The sequence below is a fragment of the Triturus cristatus genome, chromosome 2_2 (assembly GCF_964204655.1).
Source record: "Triturus cristatus chromosome 2_2, aTriCri1.1, whole genome shotgun sequence".
Classification (NCBI taxonomy): domain Eukaryota; kingdom Metazoa; phylum Chordata; class Amphibia; order Caudata; family Salamandridae; genus Triturus; species Triturus cristatus.
This window is the reverse complement of record NC_140582.1, coordinates 1,101,847,902-1,101,866,925: the sequence shown is the minus strand read 5'-3', so window position 1 is coordinate 1,101,866,925 and position 19,024 is coordinate 1,101,847,902. Positions and strand designations below refer to the sequence as shown.

Genomic DNA, 19,024 nt, shown 5'->3' with positions numbered 1-19,024 from the left:
GCTGAACAGAAATGCAAAGAAACCCTAGCATACTATTTGGGACATGCTTGGCTTTCAAACTCAGTGAAGCCCGATTCTGTCATTTCGGGAAATGGAAGCTAAAAAGTAAGACCTGTGTTCTAGTGTATGAACTCTCCAGCTGAAGTCATCTTGGATCTACATCTGGAGCAACCCCCAAATGCTTTCCTCGACATGGAAATGCTCCTGTCACCATTGCAGTCACACCAGAAACAATGCCAAGCAATATATATGTCCCTACTGCAAAATGGTAACCATGATGGATACATTTCACCAGTGTCATTCTTTGACGAGGTGCCAAGGATTGGCTTGAGTCACTGTTATTGTCCAAGCATCCAAATGAAGTACTCTCACCATTACTGGGTGCTTTGGAATTGTAAGTGCTTGCTGGTCCAGCTACTGTGCGAGCATGCATTGCCTCGTTTTCTCCATGACCACACATATGCTTTGTGTTTACCTGATAACAACAAGAAACATGCATATGATCTGTATCTACCACAAAGACTATCTCATGAAGCAAAAGAGCTTCAAAGGACTATTTTTTTAAGCCGCATTATTTTGAATTGGCATATTCAGATCTGTTTACTCACAAAACAAGCATCTCTTTTAAACTGACATAATGCTTTAGTATGCCTTTATGATAATGTCTTTATTAATACCTTTTTTATGATAATGTTTTGAGTATTTTTGCTTGCACAGGTTATTGGCTTATTTCCTACTACTGTATGCTATCATGCATTTTATGAAGTTACATCCATGTATACTAATTTTCATGATTATATATGTATCACAGATTTCATGAAATTGTGTTAGGTATAGTGTTTTATATCCTAATGTGCTGATAGCATGGATTTCCCCATGAATTAGATAAATCCCTATACATCTCTCAGCACATATAATGCCACAATTCAGACATAAAAGCCAGGGATGACATAAAGTCAATGAGGCCAACTCAATTTTGAACAGGGCGAGTCTCCATTCTCTATATTTTTCCAAAATCATTGACATGTCTGCCTTTGACACAGATGTTGTCTATCCTTTTCTTCCATTGAACCTGTGAAAGTATCAAGTCATTCAGACAATGACATAGATAAGACACCTGACGTTCAGACAATTATCTCAATAAGACACCTGGTGCGACATCAGTCTGGAACAAGTGCTTTGTTATCTCTATCTCAGCCTCTGACAATAACGTAAACAACATAAAAATTGTAGTCTGAATTGGTGTGTTTTTACCTTATTTGTTTATAAGAATCCGGCTAAGACTAGCATCTTGATGCACATAGGTTATGTCAGACATTCTTAAGGTTATGTCAGAAATCCCAGTCTTAAATAGGATATAGTATAGAAGGCTCCCTAATCGACCACTTGGGAGGAGAGGTCTTCTGTACCAGATTATTATGCAAGATACTGCCAGAAGATCTTCAGACTGTCGTAATGCTGCAGCATCTCACCCTGTACTGAAAGCTGATACCGGGAGGAGAGAAGCTGCAGATGATGTATGATTTTCCCTTGAGGGAACACTGGTTTGTGACTGTTGATAACTACAGTGTGTTACTGTAAACAGGTGCAGTGTGTTCGTTCTCCCCAAGAAACTCTAGATGCAAGTTATACTGCTCTATGCTGTCCTAGTGTGGCACATAGAAGTAGGGTGTTATGTTGCTTGATGACTTTTTAACTATAGTTTAAATTTTAATTTTATTCTTGTTGCTCGCAATATGCATTGGTGCTGTTTTAACAATATTCTGGGTGGTTATTTTAGATGTGTTAAGCAACAGGAAGAGACTGTTGAACTAAATGCTTTTTCACTGAAGTGTCTTTTTCTTTGTGCATTGTGTGTGTGTGTGATATTGTTCCTTGAATTCCTGTTTAAAGGACTGTTAGTAAATTAAAATCACTGACACCACTTCAACTATGTATTAGGTGGGGTCCTGTGGGGCTACAATAACCTGTCTTTCACATTTAAGTTCTGGTGCATTGAACTGAGTTTACTTGTGTCACCTGTGGGTGTGAAAACAAACCAAGTTGAGCTAAGTCAGAGTCTTAATTCATGCAACAAGTTTGTATTCATTATTTTGTTTTGTAAATTGCTTTTTGTTTATTAATTCATAATTAGTTATTTGTAAATTATTTAAGCACAATTATTTTTAAAAGGTGGTATATATTTGTTTTTATTCAACTTTGTGGAATCATAAATATATATTTTTATAAGGGATATATTTTTTATGTTCTATTGTATTTTTGTACTTTGAACTTTATAATCAATATGAATATAGATGTTCTTTTTATTTTATTTGATATTTTGGATGTTTTTAATACAACGATTTTTGAGTCCATATCTGTGAGAATGAGGATTATTAGTTGAAGAGGATCAGACTCCTCACCATCTTATAATGTCACAATTCAGTACTAGGTCCAGTTAGATCTCAATAATTTAAACCTGAGCACAACCTTTTGTAGCTCTGGCTCAGAGCAGACAGGATTAATTGCGGAGAAATGTTTGAAGCATTTATCATCAACAAAACAGATAAAAAGTAAAAAACAAAACACAATAAAACTCCTACTCCTATTTATAATAATAAAGACAATTTTAATGAAGGAATAGACACTGACACAACAAAAATTCAGTAAGGCGCACCAGAGCTACTAATTGTTAAAGTTTGAATTACATTTTAGCGCCAAAAAGCACAAAGCGCCAACTGCTGGTAACGTTTTGCAATAGACCGATTCAAAGTCAAAAGTTAAGACTGACCATGATGTCAGAGACACCCGCTAGGATGTTTTACCTTCTGGCTTAGGGCCCGATTTATATTTTGGTTGGGGGATCGTTCTTCTGCCAGCTGCACAGAGTAGATTACTCCATACCCCTGTGGAGGAACTGCCCACTGAATTTATAAATGACTGCCAACTGTGGTTATCTTGGTGTGCCAGACTGGCACAAAGTTACAAGCTCAGGCCGACTGCGATCGACTGTAGGCCGGATTCAGGGACCAATTTAATCCTGCTGAGAAATGTACGTGCGTCATGGCAGTTCTGATGAGCTGCATCATGCTGCGACGCTGGCTTGCATCTATGCTGCTTCATGCTGTGTTGGTTCTCATGAGAGGTTGCAAAGTCAGTGTTGAGGATACATTGCAAAGCGGCTGTTCCAATAAGCTGTTCAGGCTGTGATGAGGCTGCATTTCACTGCGTCAGTTCTGATAAGGTGCAGCAAAGAGCTGCATTGGTTGTGCTTCACACTGCCTCAGTTCTAAAGAGACTACAGCTGGGTTGACAGAGCATCTTTAGCCCCACTTCCAAGGGTCCAGGACTGGAGGGGCTTAAAGGATACCGACTGCCAGCAGACAGAGTCCAGGTACAGGGTTCAAGAGAGCTGAAGCCTTTTCTGTTCCTGAGGTTCTGATCAGGAGGCCAGCCAACTAACCCTTACAGTCACTCTGGTGGTCCTATGCTCGAGTTGCAGGTCTAGACCTTCTGATGCAGGCAGCAGGGCAGCAAAGCAGCAGGGCAGTAGAGCAGTTCTTCTTGCAGCAAAGCATCACAGCAGTCCTTCGTCTGAGTCTTCCACAAGTCCAGAAGTGTACTGAAGAGTTGGGTTAATGGGTCCACTATTTATACCTGGTGCTACTTTGAATTGGGAGAACCTTCTAGATTATTCCCCGTACATATGTGTTTGGAAATTCCTGCCTCTCTGCCATGGCCCCAGCTTGTCACAAAAGCACAAAAGACTAGGGTGAAACATTTTGCGAGTGTGCTAAGGCACAGTCTTTGTGATGATGCCCCATCCTATCATCACATATCCCCCCTTCGCCTCACTGTAGTAATACACAAGGGCCAACTACAAGCTACACCTAGTCATGTGATTCGAGATAAGGGTTGTGGGCACCAAATAGTTAGGACAAGAAAATGGCAACTTTCTAAAAGTAAAGAAACAGAAGGGGGTTGGGCCAGTTTATTGTCAACAAGGCTAGGCCACTATGTAGGGAGTATTTTCCGTCCAATCCGGAGTCCTGCAGTCGGACCGAGTGAGTACGATGCGGCCGTATGCTGTCGGACTCGGTTCGGTCGGACTCCCATAGAAGTCAATGGGAGCCGGTCGTACCACGCGTACATGGGCTCCCATTGACTGAATGGGTACGTTGCGGACAAGTGCACCCCCTACAGCAAGTACACGTCGGTGCCATCCGCACCGTACATGCCTGTGTTGGGGAGACCCATGGGTCTCCCCCTGTGTCCGAGTCGCAAGGCTGCGGGTGACAGGGGCTCTGACGCGGACCCCCAAAGGCAACCACCCGGACGATTTTTGAACCGGACATGCCGGCTGGCACCGGCTGTCCGACGCGTGCATCGTACTGGCTCGGTCGTGAATCACATTCATTGCACGCCACGGTTAGCTTACGACCGAAACGTACGGAGCGGTTCGGACCCGGAAACGAGTCGGTCAGTGAATTTCATGCAGCTCACATCGTACTTGCTCCCTCGTACAGCTGTACGAGTGGGTGGAAAACACGCGTACGGCGCGTAGTTTTTCCGGCCGGATCATGTTCGGTGCCCTTCTGCCCCGGATCAGAATCGGCCCTGTTGGACAGGCCACATGAAGGGCTTGCTCCCTCCCCGCATGACAGGGCCTGAGCCCCGGCCCTCCAGGTGTTACCCACAGAAGCCACCCGCATCCCGTCTCAAGACAGGACTCCTGCCCCCGGACATCTCTGTATCATGGGGCCGAACCACTACCGGCTCCCTCGCCCGGCCCGGCCGCCATCTTGGACCCTGCACCACGAGGCCGCGTGGCCTCAGCTCGACCCTAACCCTGGGCCTGGCCAAGCCCCGACATCCCGGCACCACCATCCACCCAGGAGGTGAACGGACCACTTGGCAGGTCACTGAGAGAAAGAGGTGTCAAGGGCTCTCCCCCGCCAGGTGCCGATCACCCCCAGCTCCCCCGAGCGCTGGCTCCACCCCCCTGCTGGGTGTCTGGACTCCCCCATCCCGGACCTCCCGACCTCCAAGTGTGAGGGTCCGGACATCAAAGGGCGCCAGACCTATAACTGGGGCAGCTCCAGAGCAGGGAGTTAGTTGTATCCTGGAGTCGAGAGACACCGTGAAGAACTCATCCTTGACAGACTACCGGCGCTGCCGTAGCCCTGCCTTGTGAACCATCATCCTGCCTGCTGGCGCTGCCGCGGCCTTCTGCATCATTCAACCTCGTCGGGACCTGCTTGCGCTGCCGCGGACCGTGTAACTACCACCTTCGTCGGGACCTGCTGGCGCTGTCGCGGACCGTGTAACGACCACCTTCACCGGGACCTGCTGGCGCTGCCGCGGACCGTGTAACTACCACCTTCACCGGGACCTGCTGGCGCTGCCGCGGCCCGTCCATCTAGAACGCCGAGCTCGAGGATTGTGAGCTATCCATCATATCATCGCATCTACCAGATTGGTAACAAGACTGTCCCGCTACCCCCCTTTTCCCAACCAAGAGACTAGAATCGAGGGGACCCCTGAGTCCTGACCTCCTTGTACCATTCTACCGTACCTAAGATTGCTTTTAAAGAACGTTGAACCTTATCATTGTGTTGTGTACATCAGTGGGGGGGAAGTTATTCGTCTGTACGATCGCTGGAGACGGCTCTCCCCGGAGACCTCTCCCCTTGTCCTCGGCCGACCCTCCCGGTCCGTCTAACATTGGTGGCCAGCGGCGCGATCCGAATCAACGCGTAATCGTACAGAGAGTAGCTCACCCCACGACGAAACCACGATGACAACCAAAGAGAGCGGATCCACCGAGAAATTCCAAATGGAGAAATTGGAAGAGTACAGCCATCGTGAGTTGAAACAATTCTGCATTGAACTAGGCATTGCTACCACCGGTCTGAGTACTAAAGACGATTTCAAGCACGCCATTGAGTCATGGGCAGAAACCGGGGCCGCCAGACCCCCGGACCAAAACATGGCAGCATCAGAAAGGAACACCACGGCTCCCGAGGAGCGAAGAACGGGTCTCTCGCAGGAAGAGATCCAAGAGAGAGAAAAAAGCAGACTACATGAGTTAGAAATGGCACGGCTCAAAATGGACGGTGAACTAAAATTAGCCGAACAAAAACTGAACCTAGAACATCTGCGGCTCCGAGAAGAACGGGAAGAAAAACAGAGGCAGAGAGAGCTCGAAGAAAAGAGATTAGCGTACGAACACGAGCGCAAACTGGCGGAAATAGACCTACGGAAGCAGAACAAAGAACTGGAGGTGCCCGAGCAACCGCGCACCCCAGGAGCGACAGAAAAGAAAGTCCACATCCCCAAGGATGTCGTTCGAGAGTATTTCCGAGAGGACGACATCCAACAGTGGTTCAAGGCCTACGAGATCGCCATGACCTCCCACCGGATCGATCGAAGTGACTGGGGAGCCGGTCTATGGGGGAGGTTCGTCAATGAAGGCCGCGATGCCCTGTTACAGCTCCCAGACCATCTGATGTCATCCTATGACCACATGAAGGCTGCCCTCCTCACCCGATATGGGCTCACACCCGAAATGTACCGCCAGAGGTTCCGAGACTGCACCCGGATCCCGGGTACAACTTGGGTGGAATACGTCAACTATTTCAGCCGAGCCTTCGAGGGGTGGATCAAGGGAAGCCACGTAACGACCTACGAGCAACTTTTTAATCTCATGGTGTGGGAGCACCTCTCTAACAACTGCTTCGTCGAGCTCAGGCAGCACCTCCTCGACAGTAAATTGACGGACCCACGGCAACTCGCCGCCGAGGCTGACCGGTGGGAAAGCACCCGAGTAGGCCGGAGAGGGCCGCACGAACAGAACCGGAACAACTAAGGTCAGCACCGTCCCCGAGGAGGAGGAGGAGGCCAGGGACGAGGAAGAGACACCGTCCCGGCCGCTCCCGCTGCCAGCACCCCGCCCCCGGCCAGCCGGGGCAACCCCCCGATGCGCCCGGGGTTCCGAGCCAATGTCACGTGTCACCGATGCCAGCGAGTCGGCCACTACGCCAGCGACCCGAACTGTCCCCAGAACCAAACTCCGAGACCCCGCCAGGTAGCTGCCGCCGCCCTGGGGGGAGAACAAATCTCCGAAGGACAGGAAGAATACGAACAGGAACAACAAGAGTGGGAACCGGCCGCCATGGTTCTAGCGTGCCTAGGGGGAAGAGACATGGTCCCGCGGGCCCCCCTACCCGCCAACACCAGAAAATATAGCCAGTGGGTGAACATTAATGGGCGCCAGGCCGAAGCCCTACGTGACACAGGGGCCAGCGTGACGGCCATCCGCTGTCACCTGGTAAAACCAGAGCAGATCCTGCCGAACATTCTCTGCCCCGTCCGTTCAGCCGACAACTCGGAGAGTCTATGTCGGATGGCCTGCGTCCCCTTCGAATGGGGGGGGGTCTCCGGCATGTTGAAGGTGACGGTCCGAGATGATGCCCCCGTGGACTGTCTCCTGGGGAATGATCTTGAGAGTTCCCCGTGGGCCGCCGTAGAAAGAAGAGAGCACCTGGGGATGTTGGGCCTCCCGGACTGGGCGTGCGTAAACACCCGGTCCATGGCCGCCCGTGCCATCCCCCGACCAGAAGAACCAGAATGGCCAGCACCTCCTCCCCCGATCGCTCCAGTAGAGGACACCGACCATACCGACCCCCCAGAGCAAACCCCCGAAGGGCTCGCTCAAACCCAGGACCTTCCCGACCTGGCTCAGTGGCGTCAAGAGGGGGGGCCCACCCAGGAACAGTCCCCGTCAAGAACAAAAGACCTGTCCCTCCCTCGAGGGACTCCGCCAGCAAGCCCTCGCCCAGAGCGCCGGGGACACCACCGGAGCCCATTGGATCTATTGGGACAACGACCTCCTGCACAGTGAACAGAGAATCGCGGAGTTAGGGGCCAGTCGAGTGCTGGTGGTGCCCCTCCGTTTCAGAGACTACCTGTTAAATTTGGCCCACGATGTCCCCCTGGCTGGACACCTGGGCCAGGACAAAACCTACAGTCACCTGGTGACACACTTTTTCTGGCCAAAGATGAGGAACGACGTCCTCAACCACTGCCGGTCCTGCCCCACGTGCCAGGCCAGCGGGAAGAGCGGCCGCAAACTCAAAGCCCCTCTGCAACCCTTCCCAGTTGTCACCACGCCGTTCTAGAGGGTGGGAATAGACATTGTGGGGCCCCTGGACCCCCGTACAGCACAAGGACATCGGTTCATCCTGGTACTGGTGGACCACGCCACCCGCTACCCCGAGGCTGTGCCCCTGCGAACTGTAACAGCCCCGGTGGTCGGCCGGGCCTTAATGGGGATCTTCTCCCGGGTGGGCTTCCCCCGAGAAGTCGTCAGCGACAGAGGCACAAACTTTATTTCAAAATATATGCGGTCCCTCTGGCAACAGTGCGGGGTCACCTACCGATTCACGATCCCCTATCACCCTCAAGGAAACGGACTAGTCGAGCGGTTCAACCGCACGCTCAAGGGAATGATTGGGGGGTTGGAAGAGCCCCTCCGTCGCCAGTGGGATGTGCTACTTCCGTGCCTCCTCTTCGCATATCGAGAAGTCCCCCAGAAGTCCCTCGGCTTTAGCCCTTTCGAACTCCTGTACGGGCACCCTGTGCGAGGGCCCCTCAGCCTAGTCAAAGAAGGTTGGGAGATGGCCCCCCGAAAGACCCCTCCCGACGTCTTCAAGTACCTCCTGACCCTACGCAATCAGACCAGGCGATTCCGAGAAATGGCGAAAGCGAATCTTGAGGCCAGTCAGGAGGACATGAAAAAATGGTACGATCGGAATGCCTCCTCCATCGAATTTGAACCTGGCCAACAAGTGTGGGTGATGGCCCCCACCGAACCATGTGCCTTGCAGGACAAGTGGACGGGGCCCTTCAAAGTGGTCGAGCGCAAGAGCCCCGTCACCTATCTCATCGACATGGAATCTCCACGGAACCCCCTCCGGGTCCTCCACGCCAACAGACTCAAACCCCACTTTGTGCGCTCGGAGCTCAGCCTCCTGTTGGCTACAGACAGTGGAGCGGAAGAAGACTCCGAGCCTCTCCCTGATCTCCTAAAGACTCGCGAGACGGATGGTTCCGTGGACGGGGTCCGACTCTCAGATGCCCTCACCCCGGAACAGCGCCAAGGCTGCCGGGACCTCCTGCTGCAGTTTGCGACCCTGTTTTCCCTCACCCCAGGGGTCACCCCCTGGTGCTTGCACGACGTGGACACTGGGGACAGTCCCCCTATAAGACACCGGGCGTACCGCGTACCAGATCGGGTACGGGCCTGCATCCAAGAGGAGGTATCCAAGATGCTCACGCTCGGGGTCATCGAGCCCTCGGACAGCCCCTGGGCCAGCCCGGTCGTGCTGGTCCCCAAAACTGCTGCCCCCGGCACCACTCCTGAGCTCCGATTCTGCGTCGACTATCGGGGCCTGAATGCTGTCACCAGAACCGACGCTCATCCCATCCCCCGAGCGGATGAACTGATCGACCGCATGGGGGCGGCCCGCTACCTCAGCATCTTCGACCTGACAGCGGGCTACTGGCAGATCGGCCTCACACCCCGGGCACAAGAACGATCCGCCTTTTCTACCCCCGACGGCCACTACCACTTCAAGGTCATGCCATTCGGCATGAAGAATGCCCCAGCTACTTTTCAGCGACTGGTGAACCAGGTCTTGGTGGGACTAGAGGAGTTCAGCGCCGCCTACCTGGACGATATCGCTGTGTACAGCCGCCACTGGTCCGACCACCTCCACCACCTCCGAGAGGTCCTGCAGGCCCTCCAACGGCCGGCCTCACAATCAAGGCCAGCAAGTGCCAAATTGGTCAGGGGTCCGTGACCTATCTCGGACACCAGGTGGGAAGCGGCCTGGTGGCCCCTCTACAACTCAAGATCGCTGCCATCCAGTCCTGGCAGCCTCCAGTCACGCAGACCGAGGTCCGAGCCTTCTTGGGGCTCACCGGCTACTACAGGCGGTTCGTGAGGGACTATGGCAGCATTGTGGGGCCCCTCACGGAACTCACATCCAAAAACCACCCGAAGAAGGTCAACTGGACCCCCGACTGTCAAGCAGCCTTCGAGAAACTGAAAGCCGCCATGTGCACTGCCCCTGTGCTCCAGGCTCCCGACTACAGTCGGGAATTCATCGTACAAACAGATGCCTCCGACCATGGCATCGGGGCGGTCCTCTCCCAGTTGAACTCCGAGGGACTTGACCAACCGGTGGCCTTTATCAGCAGGCGCCTCCTGGCCCGAGAACGGCGCTGGAGCACTATCGAGAGGGAGGCCTTCGCAGTGGTGTGGGCCCTCAAAAAGCTCCGGCCCTATCTCTTCGGTACCCACTTCCGGGTGCAAACAGATCATCGGCCCCTGCAGTGGCTAATGCAGATGCGGGGGGAAAACCCCAAGCTATTGCGTTGGTCCATCTCCCTGCAGGGGATGGACTTCACTGTGGAACATCGACCAGGCCAAGACCACGCCAACGCAGATGGCCTGTCACGCTTTTTCCGCCTCGACGAGGAGAGTCCCCAAGAGGATGGGTGACTCTCCCCGCCTTCAGCTGGGGGGGACGCATGTTGGACAGGCCACATGAAGGGCTTGCTCCCTCCCCGCATGACAGGGCCCGAGCCCCGGCCCTCCAGGTGTTACCCACAGAAGCCACCCGCATCCCGTCTCAAGACAGGACTCCTGCCCCCGGACATTTCTGTATCATGGGGCCGAACCACTACCGGCTCCCTCGCCCGGCCCGGCCGCCATCTTGGACCCTGCACCACGAGGCCGCGTGGCCTCAGCTCGACCCTAACCCTGGGCCTGGCCAAGCCCCGACATCCCGGCACCACCATCCACCCAGGAGGTGAACGGACCACTTGGCAGGTCACTGAGAGAAAGAGGTGTCAAGGGCTCTCCCCCGCCAGGTGCCGATCACCCCCAGCTCCCCCGAGCGCTGGCTCCACCCCCCTGCTGGGTGTCTGGACTCCCCCATCTCGGACCTCCCGACCTCCAAGTGTGAGGGTCCGGACATCAAAGGGCGCCAGACCTATAACTGGGGCAGCTCCAGAGCAGGGAGTTAGTTGTATCCTGGAGTCGAGAGACACCGTGAAGAACTCATCCTTGACGGACTACCGGCGCTGCCGTAGCCCTGCCTTGTGAACCATCATCCTGCCTGCTGCCGCGGCCTTCTGCATCATTCAACCTCGTCGGGACCTGCTGGCGCTGCCGCGGACCGTGTAACTACCACCTTCGTCGGGACCTGCTGGCGCTGCCGCGGACCGTGTAACGACCACCTTCACCGGGACCTGCTGGCGCTGCCGCGGACCGTGTAACTACCACCTTCACCGGGACCTGCTGGCGCTGCCGCGGCCCGTCCATCTAGAACGCCGAGCTCAAGGATTGTGAGCTATCCATCATATCATCGCATCTACCAGATTGGTAACAAGACTGTCCCGCTACCCCCCTTTTCCCAACCAAGAGACTAGAATCGAGGGGACCCCTGAGTCCTGACCTCCTTGTACCATTCTACCGTACCTAAGATTGCTTATAAAGAACGTTGAACCTTATCATTGTGTGGTGTACATCAGTGGGGGGGAAGTTATTCGTTTGTACGATCGCTGGAGACGGCTCTCCCCGGAGACCTCTCCCCTTGTCCTCGGCCGACCCTCCCGGTCCGTCTAACAGGCCCCATAATAGTGAAAAATGAACACTGACGTTAGTTATTGACAAAAAAATCTTTTGATTTTATGGTAACGAAATTTGATTAGTGTGATCACGTTTTGTTTTTCACTAATGGTTAAAAGAACATTTCTTTCAATCTTTTTGAGATACTGCCGGAAACATTAAAGAATCAAAGACAGATAAGATCAACAAGCAATTACATTTTTTTGGCCCAAAACTAATTCTAAGAGCTATCAAGCAGCATATTAGCACAAATGCCAAATAATTTTTTACAACACATTACAAAAATGTCACAAGAACATAAACAATTAAGACTGAAAAATAGATAGTAGAAGTAATGTCAGTACAGGCATTTTCTTCTGTGTTTCACAACTTTCTAAAAGTGTCATTTCCATAATTGTGATTCAAAATCCAACTTTACCAAGAGAATTTTAAATTACAATCCTTTAGAGACCAAACTCGATATTTCCTCCTCCTCCCAATTGAAAGTTAGCACTTATTAAATGTAATAAGGTAACCCAACATCGTCCTATAGGAGAGATAGGCCTTGCTGTAGTGAAACACAAATTAAGAGCTTTTCGCTACTAGACATGTAAAAGTTAAAAGTACATGTCCAGATTTTTTAAAACAATGCACCTTGCCCTATGGGCTATTTTCATTTCATACTCACCTAGGGATGACTTATGTGTCTTAGAAAGGAATGTTTAGGCTGGGCTAAAGCTTTATTTTTCCAGGTCTAACTGCATGCACACACTGCAATGGCAGGCCTGAGATATGTTTAAAGGGCTACTTAGGTGTGTGACATGATGAGAGCTGCAGGCCTACTAGTAGCATTTCATTTACAGGTACATGTAGTGCCACTTAACTAGGGACTTACAAGTAAGCTAAGTATGCCGATTGGGTGTAACCCAATTTTCTCATGTTTAAAGGAGGGAGCATAAGCACTTTAGCACTTGTTAGCAGTGGTAAAGTGTGCGGTCCTAAGGCCTACCAAAACAAATTCACATAAAAACGGAGGAGTAAGGCAAAACGGTGAATATGTTAAAGAGCAGGTAACACAGACTGTGGCATGGCCATGCCAAGGTGGGTTACTCTGTTAGGATTCCAGTTGGACAGTTATAATTGAAACCAAAGCCCAGCTGCTGGGCATGAATTTTTGGAATCTACTTAACGGATGCAGAGAAGATTCCAGGAAATGCAAATGCACCTTCGAGCAAGTATTGATGACGAATATTATCTATTCGATTCATTTGTATTTGTTATTAACCCTATGTTTCTATACCAGACTAATATCTGATGTCCATAAACTAATATAGCATAAATGCATCAGTAGACACCATTTGTAACTGGTCAATCGGAATGTGCACAAGTGAAATGCATTGGTGTACTGTACATCCTGTGCGCTCGATGATTCATTTCTTCAACACGTTTTTTACAATTTTAAAATGTGCGTGGTATCGGGATATAACGTTATTTGAACACAATAAAAGGGCCATACAGTGAAGAGGAGACATCTTTTCTCCTTACCCAGTTATGCATTACTAACAACGATAAGCAATCTAGAATGTTTCAATACGTCAGGGCTTTTTTAAGATATGGTGACATATTAGCTGGAAGCCACTGTAAGATTTAGCAGTATGTGGATGTGTTAAAGGGCTTTGTCTCTTAAAAGCAACATACGCCTGTCCAGCTCCCTCAAAAGAACCCTCTATTTCCATACACAAAGCAGGCTCTTTGCATAGCTCCAACCAGGTTATTTCCATATCGTTCTCACTGGTTATAAATGTGATTTATTTAATAACCGTTTAGAAACAAGAACTGACTCCTCTAGAACAATGAAGGTGACAACTCACTTCCTCTGGACACTTCTTTTCTCCACCACTCCTCTGGTCGCATTTTTACCTGCTGTTTTCAGCGCTGGGACACCCCTGCTTGGGGTAGCTGTCGCGCTTTACAAGCCCCGGTATTATTATTATTATTCATGGTAAGAGCTGTGACTTATTGATAAGAAGAATCATGTTTTAAAGGACTTCTCCAAAGCATCTGTTACCGGTTTCCTACTTTTGATAGAGCCGGAAGTTATAATAGAAGATGTTAAGTGTCATTATTTGTCTTTCTGTGTTCAGGGTCCAGAAGGCAGATTGTGTTGACACAGACCCCAGAAGTCCTCGCTGTGTCCCTGGGAAATACCATCACAATCCGATGTCTGCCCAGCTCATCCGTCGGCGATAGGTTAGCCTGGCACCAGCAGAAGCGCGGAGAAGCCCCCAAGCTTCTCATTTATAGGGCCACCAGACGCCAGTCCGGGGTCTCCGACCGCTTCAGCGGCAGTCGGTCCGGCTCTGACTACACCCTCAGCATCAGCAGAGCTGAGGACGACGACGACGCGAATTATTACTGTCAGCAGGAAGCTAATTTTCCGTGGACTTTTGGCAAAGGAACCAAGGTAGAAATCAAACGTGAGTACATTTTTATGATTTTTTGAGCCCTGACAGGATTCCTTGTATTTTCATGGATATGTATTCTGAGGATGAGGAGGTCTAGATTTTTAAGGATAATTTACATTTATTTATAAAATATTCGGTACAGCAAGCTATTTCCAGCTCAATGTATAGTATTTCAAAAAATTTGGAAGCCTCTGTGCAGAAAATATTGGCTAAAGGCACTGATGATGTTAAAATCAAAAAAGCAAAGAAATGTTTTTATGGGCATAAAGTTGTGGCTAAAGACTCTCCTGTAATTCAACATCTTTCTGAGGAAAGTAATATTTCTAAGAAAACTAAATTACCCATTAAAATTGTTCAATTAAGAGATACCGATGATGATAAGGGTGACACAGAGGATGACATGCATAAGGATGATCCAGACATAATGATCAGTTCTGGGCTTGCGGAGAAGATGCATAAAACTTCTCCTAATGAACTTGGAGAGTCATCCAAGACTGATAGTACATCTAACGCATTACTTGATTTCTCTGGCCAACCGGTGTTTGATCCTACGCTTATCCATCACCCTTATTCCACAGAGTGATCTTCTCATGAACATGTATTTCTTTATGTTTCTGATAAATGACATCAACCTTTGCACAAACCTTTCCGCAGTCGACTGCGTTCCGAATGTCCTTGGCCTTCCTTGCCTAAAAACTTTGTGGTTACTCCAACTATTGATGCAAACATGATTTTATTTTTCACTAAGTTTGGAAAGGATCCAAAATAGAGAATGTGCAGGGCCTTGACCAACTGCCAGGACAAATTGTTGGATCTTACAGGTCCTCTAACCAGAATACTAGACGTGGCAGACAAAGCTAAGATTGAGGGTACTAAAGTGGATCTGATAACTCTCACTAACTAGGCCCGGAGGGCGGTATGTCTTCTAGGTAATACTAATTTGGCAATGTCCCATGAAAGACTGAAGAGCTTACTTCTGAAAACTTAACCCTAAGCTGAGTAATTTGGCATCCAAAGAAGCGGGCCAGGAGGCTAATGGTTTTCTTTTTGGCGATTCTTTCATCAAAGAGCTCAGCAAGTACTTGGCATCTTTTAATTCCATTGATAAATCTCAATCTTCCTTTCAAAGAATTTACAGCCATTGTGTTTTTGGCAGGGCTGGCAAAGGCAGGAGTTGCTTTGCCGGCTACAACTTCTCAAGAGGGTCATTTAACCAAACCAGAGGCCCCTTCGGAAGGCAACAAGACTATAAACCTTAATTTTATCCACAGTAGAACAGAGGTTTCAGATAGCGTGGGGTTGTGAAAAAGAGGATTTCAGAACTCAGGTGAGTGGCCTTGTTTCTAGCCATCCTCCAGTGGGAGGTCGATAACGTTTGTTTTTCCCCGCCAGGAGCAGGTTAACCTCAGATCCATGGGTTCTTCAGACAGTGCAAGGTTACTTCATAGAGATTTTTGCAAATCCAGTTCAGGAGAGGGTCCCCCCCCCTTTCATTTTCGAATAAGCAAGAAGACTTCCTGTCTCAAGAGATCCAAGACCTCCTTCACAAACGGGCAATAGAAATTTCTCTATTTCATCCTTCAGGTTTTGTAAGCACAATGTTCTTGGTCCAGAAGAAGAAGAAAACATTGTGACCGGTAATAAATTTAAGATCTTTCAACAATAATGTAGTTTATCATCATTTTAAGTTGGAGACTATCCTCCATCTCAGAGATTCTTTGTTAGAAAAAAGATTGGATGGTTCGCCTAGATCTTTAGAATGCGTATCTCTCAAGTCCGATTCATTTAGGAAGTTCCTCCAGTTCCAATGGAAAAATGTAGTTTATTCGTTCAAAAGCCTCCCTTTCGGACTCTCTTCAGTTCCTTGGTGTTTCACCAAGGTTCTGAAGTGGGTCATAACTCACACGAGAGCCCAGGGCATCAGATTGATAGCTTATCTGAATGATTTCCTTCTTTTGCACCAAGACAGGCATTTGCTGATATCACATCTAACAGATTTTATCTCTCTCCTTCAGAGTCTAGGTTTCCTCATCAACAAATACAAATCAATTTTTCATCTGACTCGTCATTGGAATTTCTAGGTTTCGTAGTAGATTCGGACAGGTTCATTCTTCAACTCCCAACAGACAAGATTTCTTGCCTCAAAAAGGATATAAGACGGGTGTTGGGCCGGCCCAAGCTGACTCTCAGGCTTTTAGCTCGCATAGTAGGTCTTTTGGCATGTTCGATCCAAGCCATTTTTACAGGTCCCCTACATTATCGACAGTGGCAGAGACTCAAGGTTTGTCATATTGGAAAGGGTCTCAGTTATGGAGACATCATTCCGTTAGATCAGGAGTCTCGCTCAGAACTCCAGTGGTGGTTAGATCATCTAGAAGCATGGAAAGGAAGAGCAATCTCCTCTACCACACCAGATCTAGTATTAGAATCAGATGCAAGTCAGATTGATTGGGGCGCAAGATGTGGTCAGTTCTTGACTGGCAATGCATGGTCAAAAAAGGAGTAGTCACTGCACATCAATTGTTTAGAGATGCTTGCAGGTTCCTTTGCGATTCAGACCTTTGCCAAAAACAAGACAAGTTGTTCTATTCTTCTTTGAATGGACAATCTATTGGCCTTTGGGTATATACATAATCTGGGAGGTGGGGTACAAGATCAAAACCTCTGGCAGAACTGGCAAAAGCCTTTTGAGAATTTTGTCTTCAGAGAAGAGTTCTGTCCAAGCAGAGCATCTCCCAGGAAATCTGAATACTGTAGTGGATTGGTGTTTCAGACATCTTTGAGATTCGAATGACTGGCATCTTCATCTGTCAGTATTCAGAGATATTTTTTCCAAATTTGGTCCCTTGTCAATAGACCTTTTCGCCTCTGAGTTGAACACCCAGCTTCCTTTTTATTACAGTTGGAGACCAGGACCTCAGACTCTAGAGACAGATGCTTTTGTTCAGGACAGGTCCAGTCAGGTGAATTTTCCTCCCTTCATTATGATATCTCGAGTCCTTGCTCAGATTCATCGTCAAAAAGCAAAAATGGTACTGGGTACTCCATTCTGGCAGGGTCAGCCTTGGTTCCCGACCATCTTGGAACTGTCTGTAGATCGTCCAATTCTTCTCCCTTATATCCATCATTACTTCAGAATCCTCAGGTTTCATTCAACAATCTAGTTCTCAATAGATCCCTCACTCTAGTGGAATGGTTGGTTTCGGGTTATCCTGGAGAACCCCATGTATTTTGGCAGAAGCTGCTCAACTCATTCAGCAATCTTGGGCCCAAGGGACAACCAAAGCTTACAAAGCATCTTGGGGAGTTTGGAGTAGCTGGTGCATAGACAGGATTGCAGATCACTTTTCAGAGGATGTGATATGGATAATTAATTTTCTAGCATCTTTAGCATCCCGAAGGAAAGCTTATAGAATGATTAAAACATACAGATCGGCAATATCGGCTGAACACGTGAGAGTGGATGGAAGACAGGTGGGAGAACATTGATATGTCATCTGTTAAAGAGAGTAAGATTTGCTTAATCTCCTTTACCAAAATATAATTCTGTGTGGGATGTTAATATGATTTTGCAGTTCTTTCTTAATCAACCTGATCATTCCTTTTTATCTCTCAAGTTTTTATCTGCTAAATTGACTGTACTTTTATGTCTAGTATCTTTAAAACGGCTTTCTGATGTCAAGGATTTAGATGTTTTTTCTGTACAATATAGCCCTTGTGGTGTATTCTTCTAGATTCATAGAAAAACAAAAAAATAATGTAATGTCAGTATTTTATCCTTACTTTCCAAATTATCCACAATTATGTGTAGGGAGTTGTTTAAGAGAGTATATTTCAAAGACCAAAGATTTGAGAAAGCCATCCGCTTCCCAGCTTCCTATTTCCTTTAGAGCTCCTTATAATCCGGTTTCATCTTCCACTCTAGCTCGTTGGGTCAAATGGATTATGTGTTTGGCTGACGTTGATGTTTCCGTTTTTGGAGCCCATTCTACCAAAGGCGCTATGGCATCTAAAACCTTTTGGACGGGAGCAGGGTTGGATGACATCCTCAAATCTGCGAATTGGAGTAATGATTCTTCTTTTAGAACGTTTTATTGCTAACCTGTTTCTCATATTGTCAATACTATTGTTACATTGCTTTGAACTAGCATAATAGGAGACTCTGGGTCTTGTAATAAGATTGTCTTTACTTCAGTGAAAGAATGTCTTGATTTTATTAAAGACACTGAGGCGAGTATTATCCCTCCATATATGCTTTTAAACCCACCCATTGTCTTTCTTTAGAACCAACTGCAGTTTCTAATCAGACTTCTTGAGAGGAAGCCGCAACTTCACGTTCTTGGGTCTCGCTATATTTCATCTATGTCCAATCTGCCCTGCAAGCAAAGACCAATGGATTTTCAAGATGATTTTAATGTTCAAATTCCACATTTCCAGCTTGTCTTGGACTATTTTAAGAACTTGTTTGCTCTACGTTTGTCTCTGTTTATTATATGTTTTAAAGTTCCCATGTTTCAACTTTCTTAACTGCTTGCAAAAATAAAGGACTTGTCGCTTCCAGTAAAGATATTTATCGGTCTTCCTTATGATGATTGGTTGTTTTGTTCTTTATGACAGCATTCTGTAGTTTTTTCTCTAAGCATGCTCAGATTTGTAGTTTTTTGTTGGCTGCTGTTTAATAAAGGCAAGAAAAGATAGCATAATACTCGCCTCTGTGTCTTTAATAAAATTAATACCTTCTTTTCCTGAAGCTAAGAAAATCTCCATTCCCTTGTTTATACATGCCAATAGACCCGATTCAAGTGGGAGACTACCGATTTTTCAAGCCAAAAAAGGCTTTATTTGATTTGTCTCCCGCCTGAAATTGCATTTTCTATAATAGAAGTCAATGGGGAAATTTCAT

The 19,024-nt window shown here is 48.1% G+C and overlaps 1 gene segment (V, D, J or C); it reads left to right on the top strand.

Annotated features, from left to right (window-relative positions):
* LOC146863219 (Ig kappa chain V-V regions-like) overlaps positions 1 to 18,824 on the top strand; it is a 223,788-nt gene extending 204,964 nt beyond the window's left edge. Inside the window, 2 exon segments of the V gene segment in view lie at positions 13,801 to 14,133; positions 18,406 to 18,824. Of these exon segments, the coding sequence occupies positions 13,801 to 14,133; positions 18,406 to 18,437 (365 nt within the window).
* Positions 18,825 to 19,024: the final 200 nt, after the last annotated feature.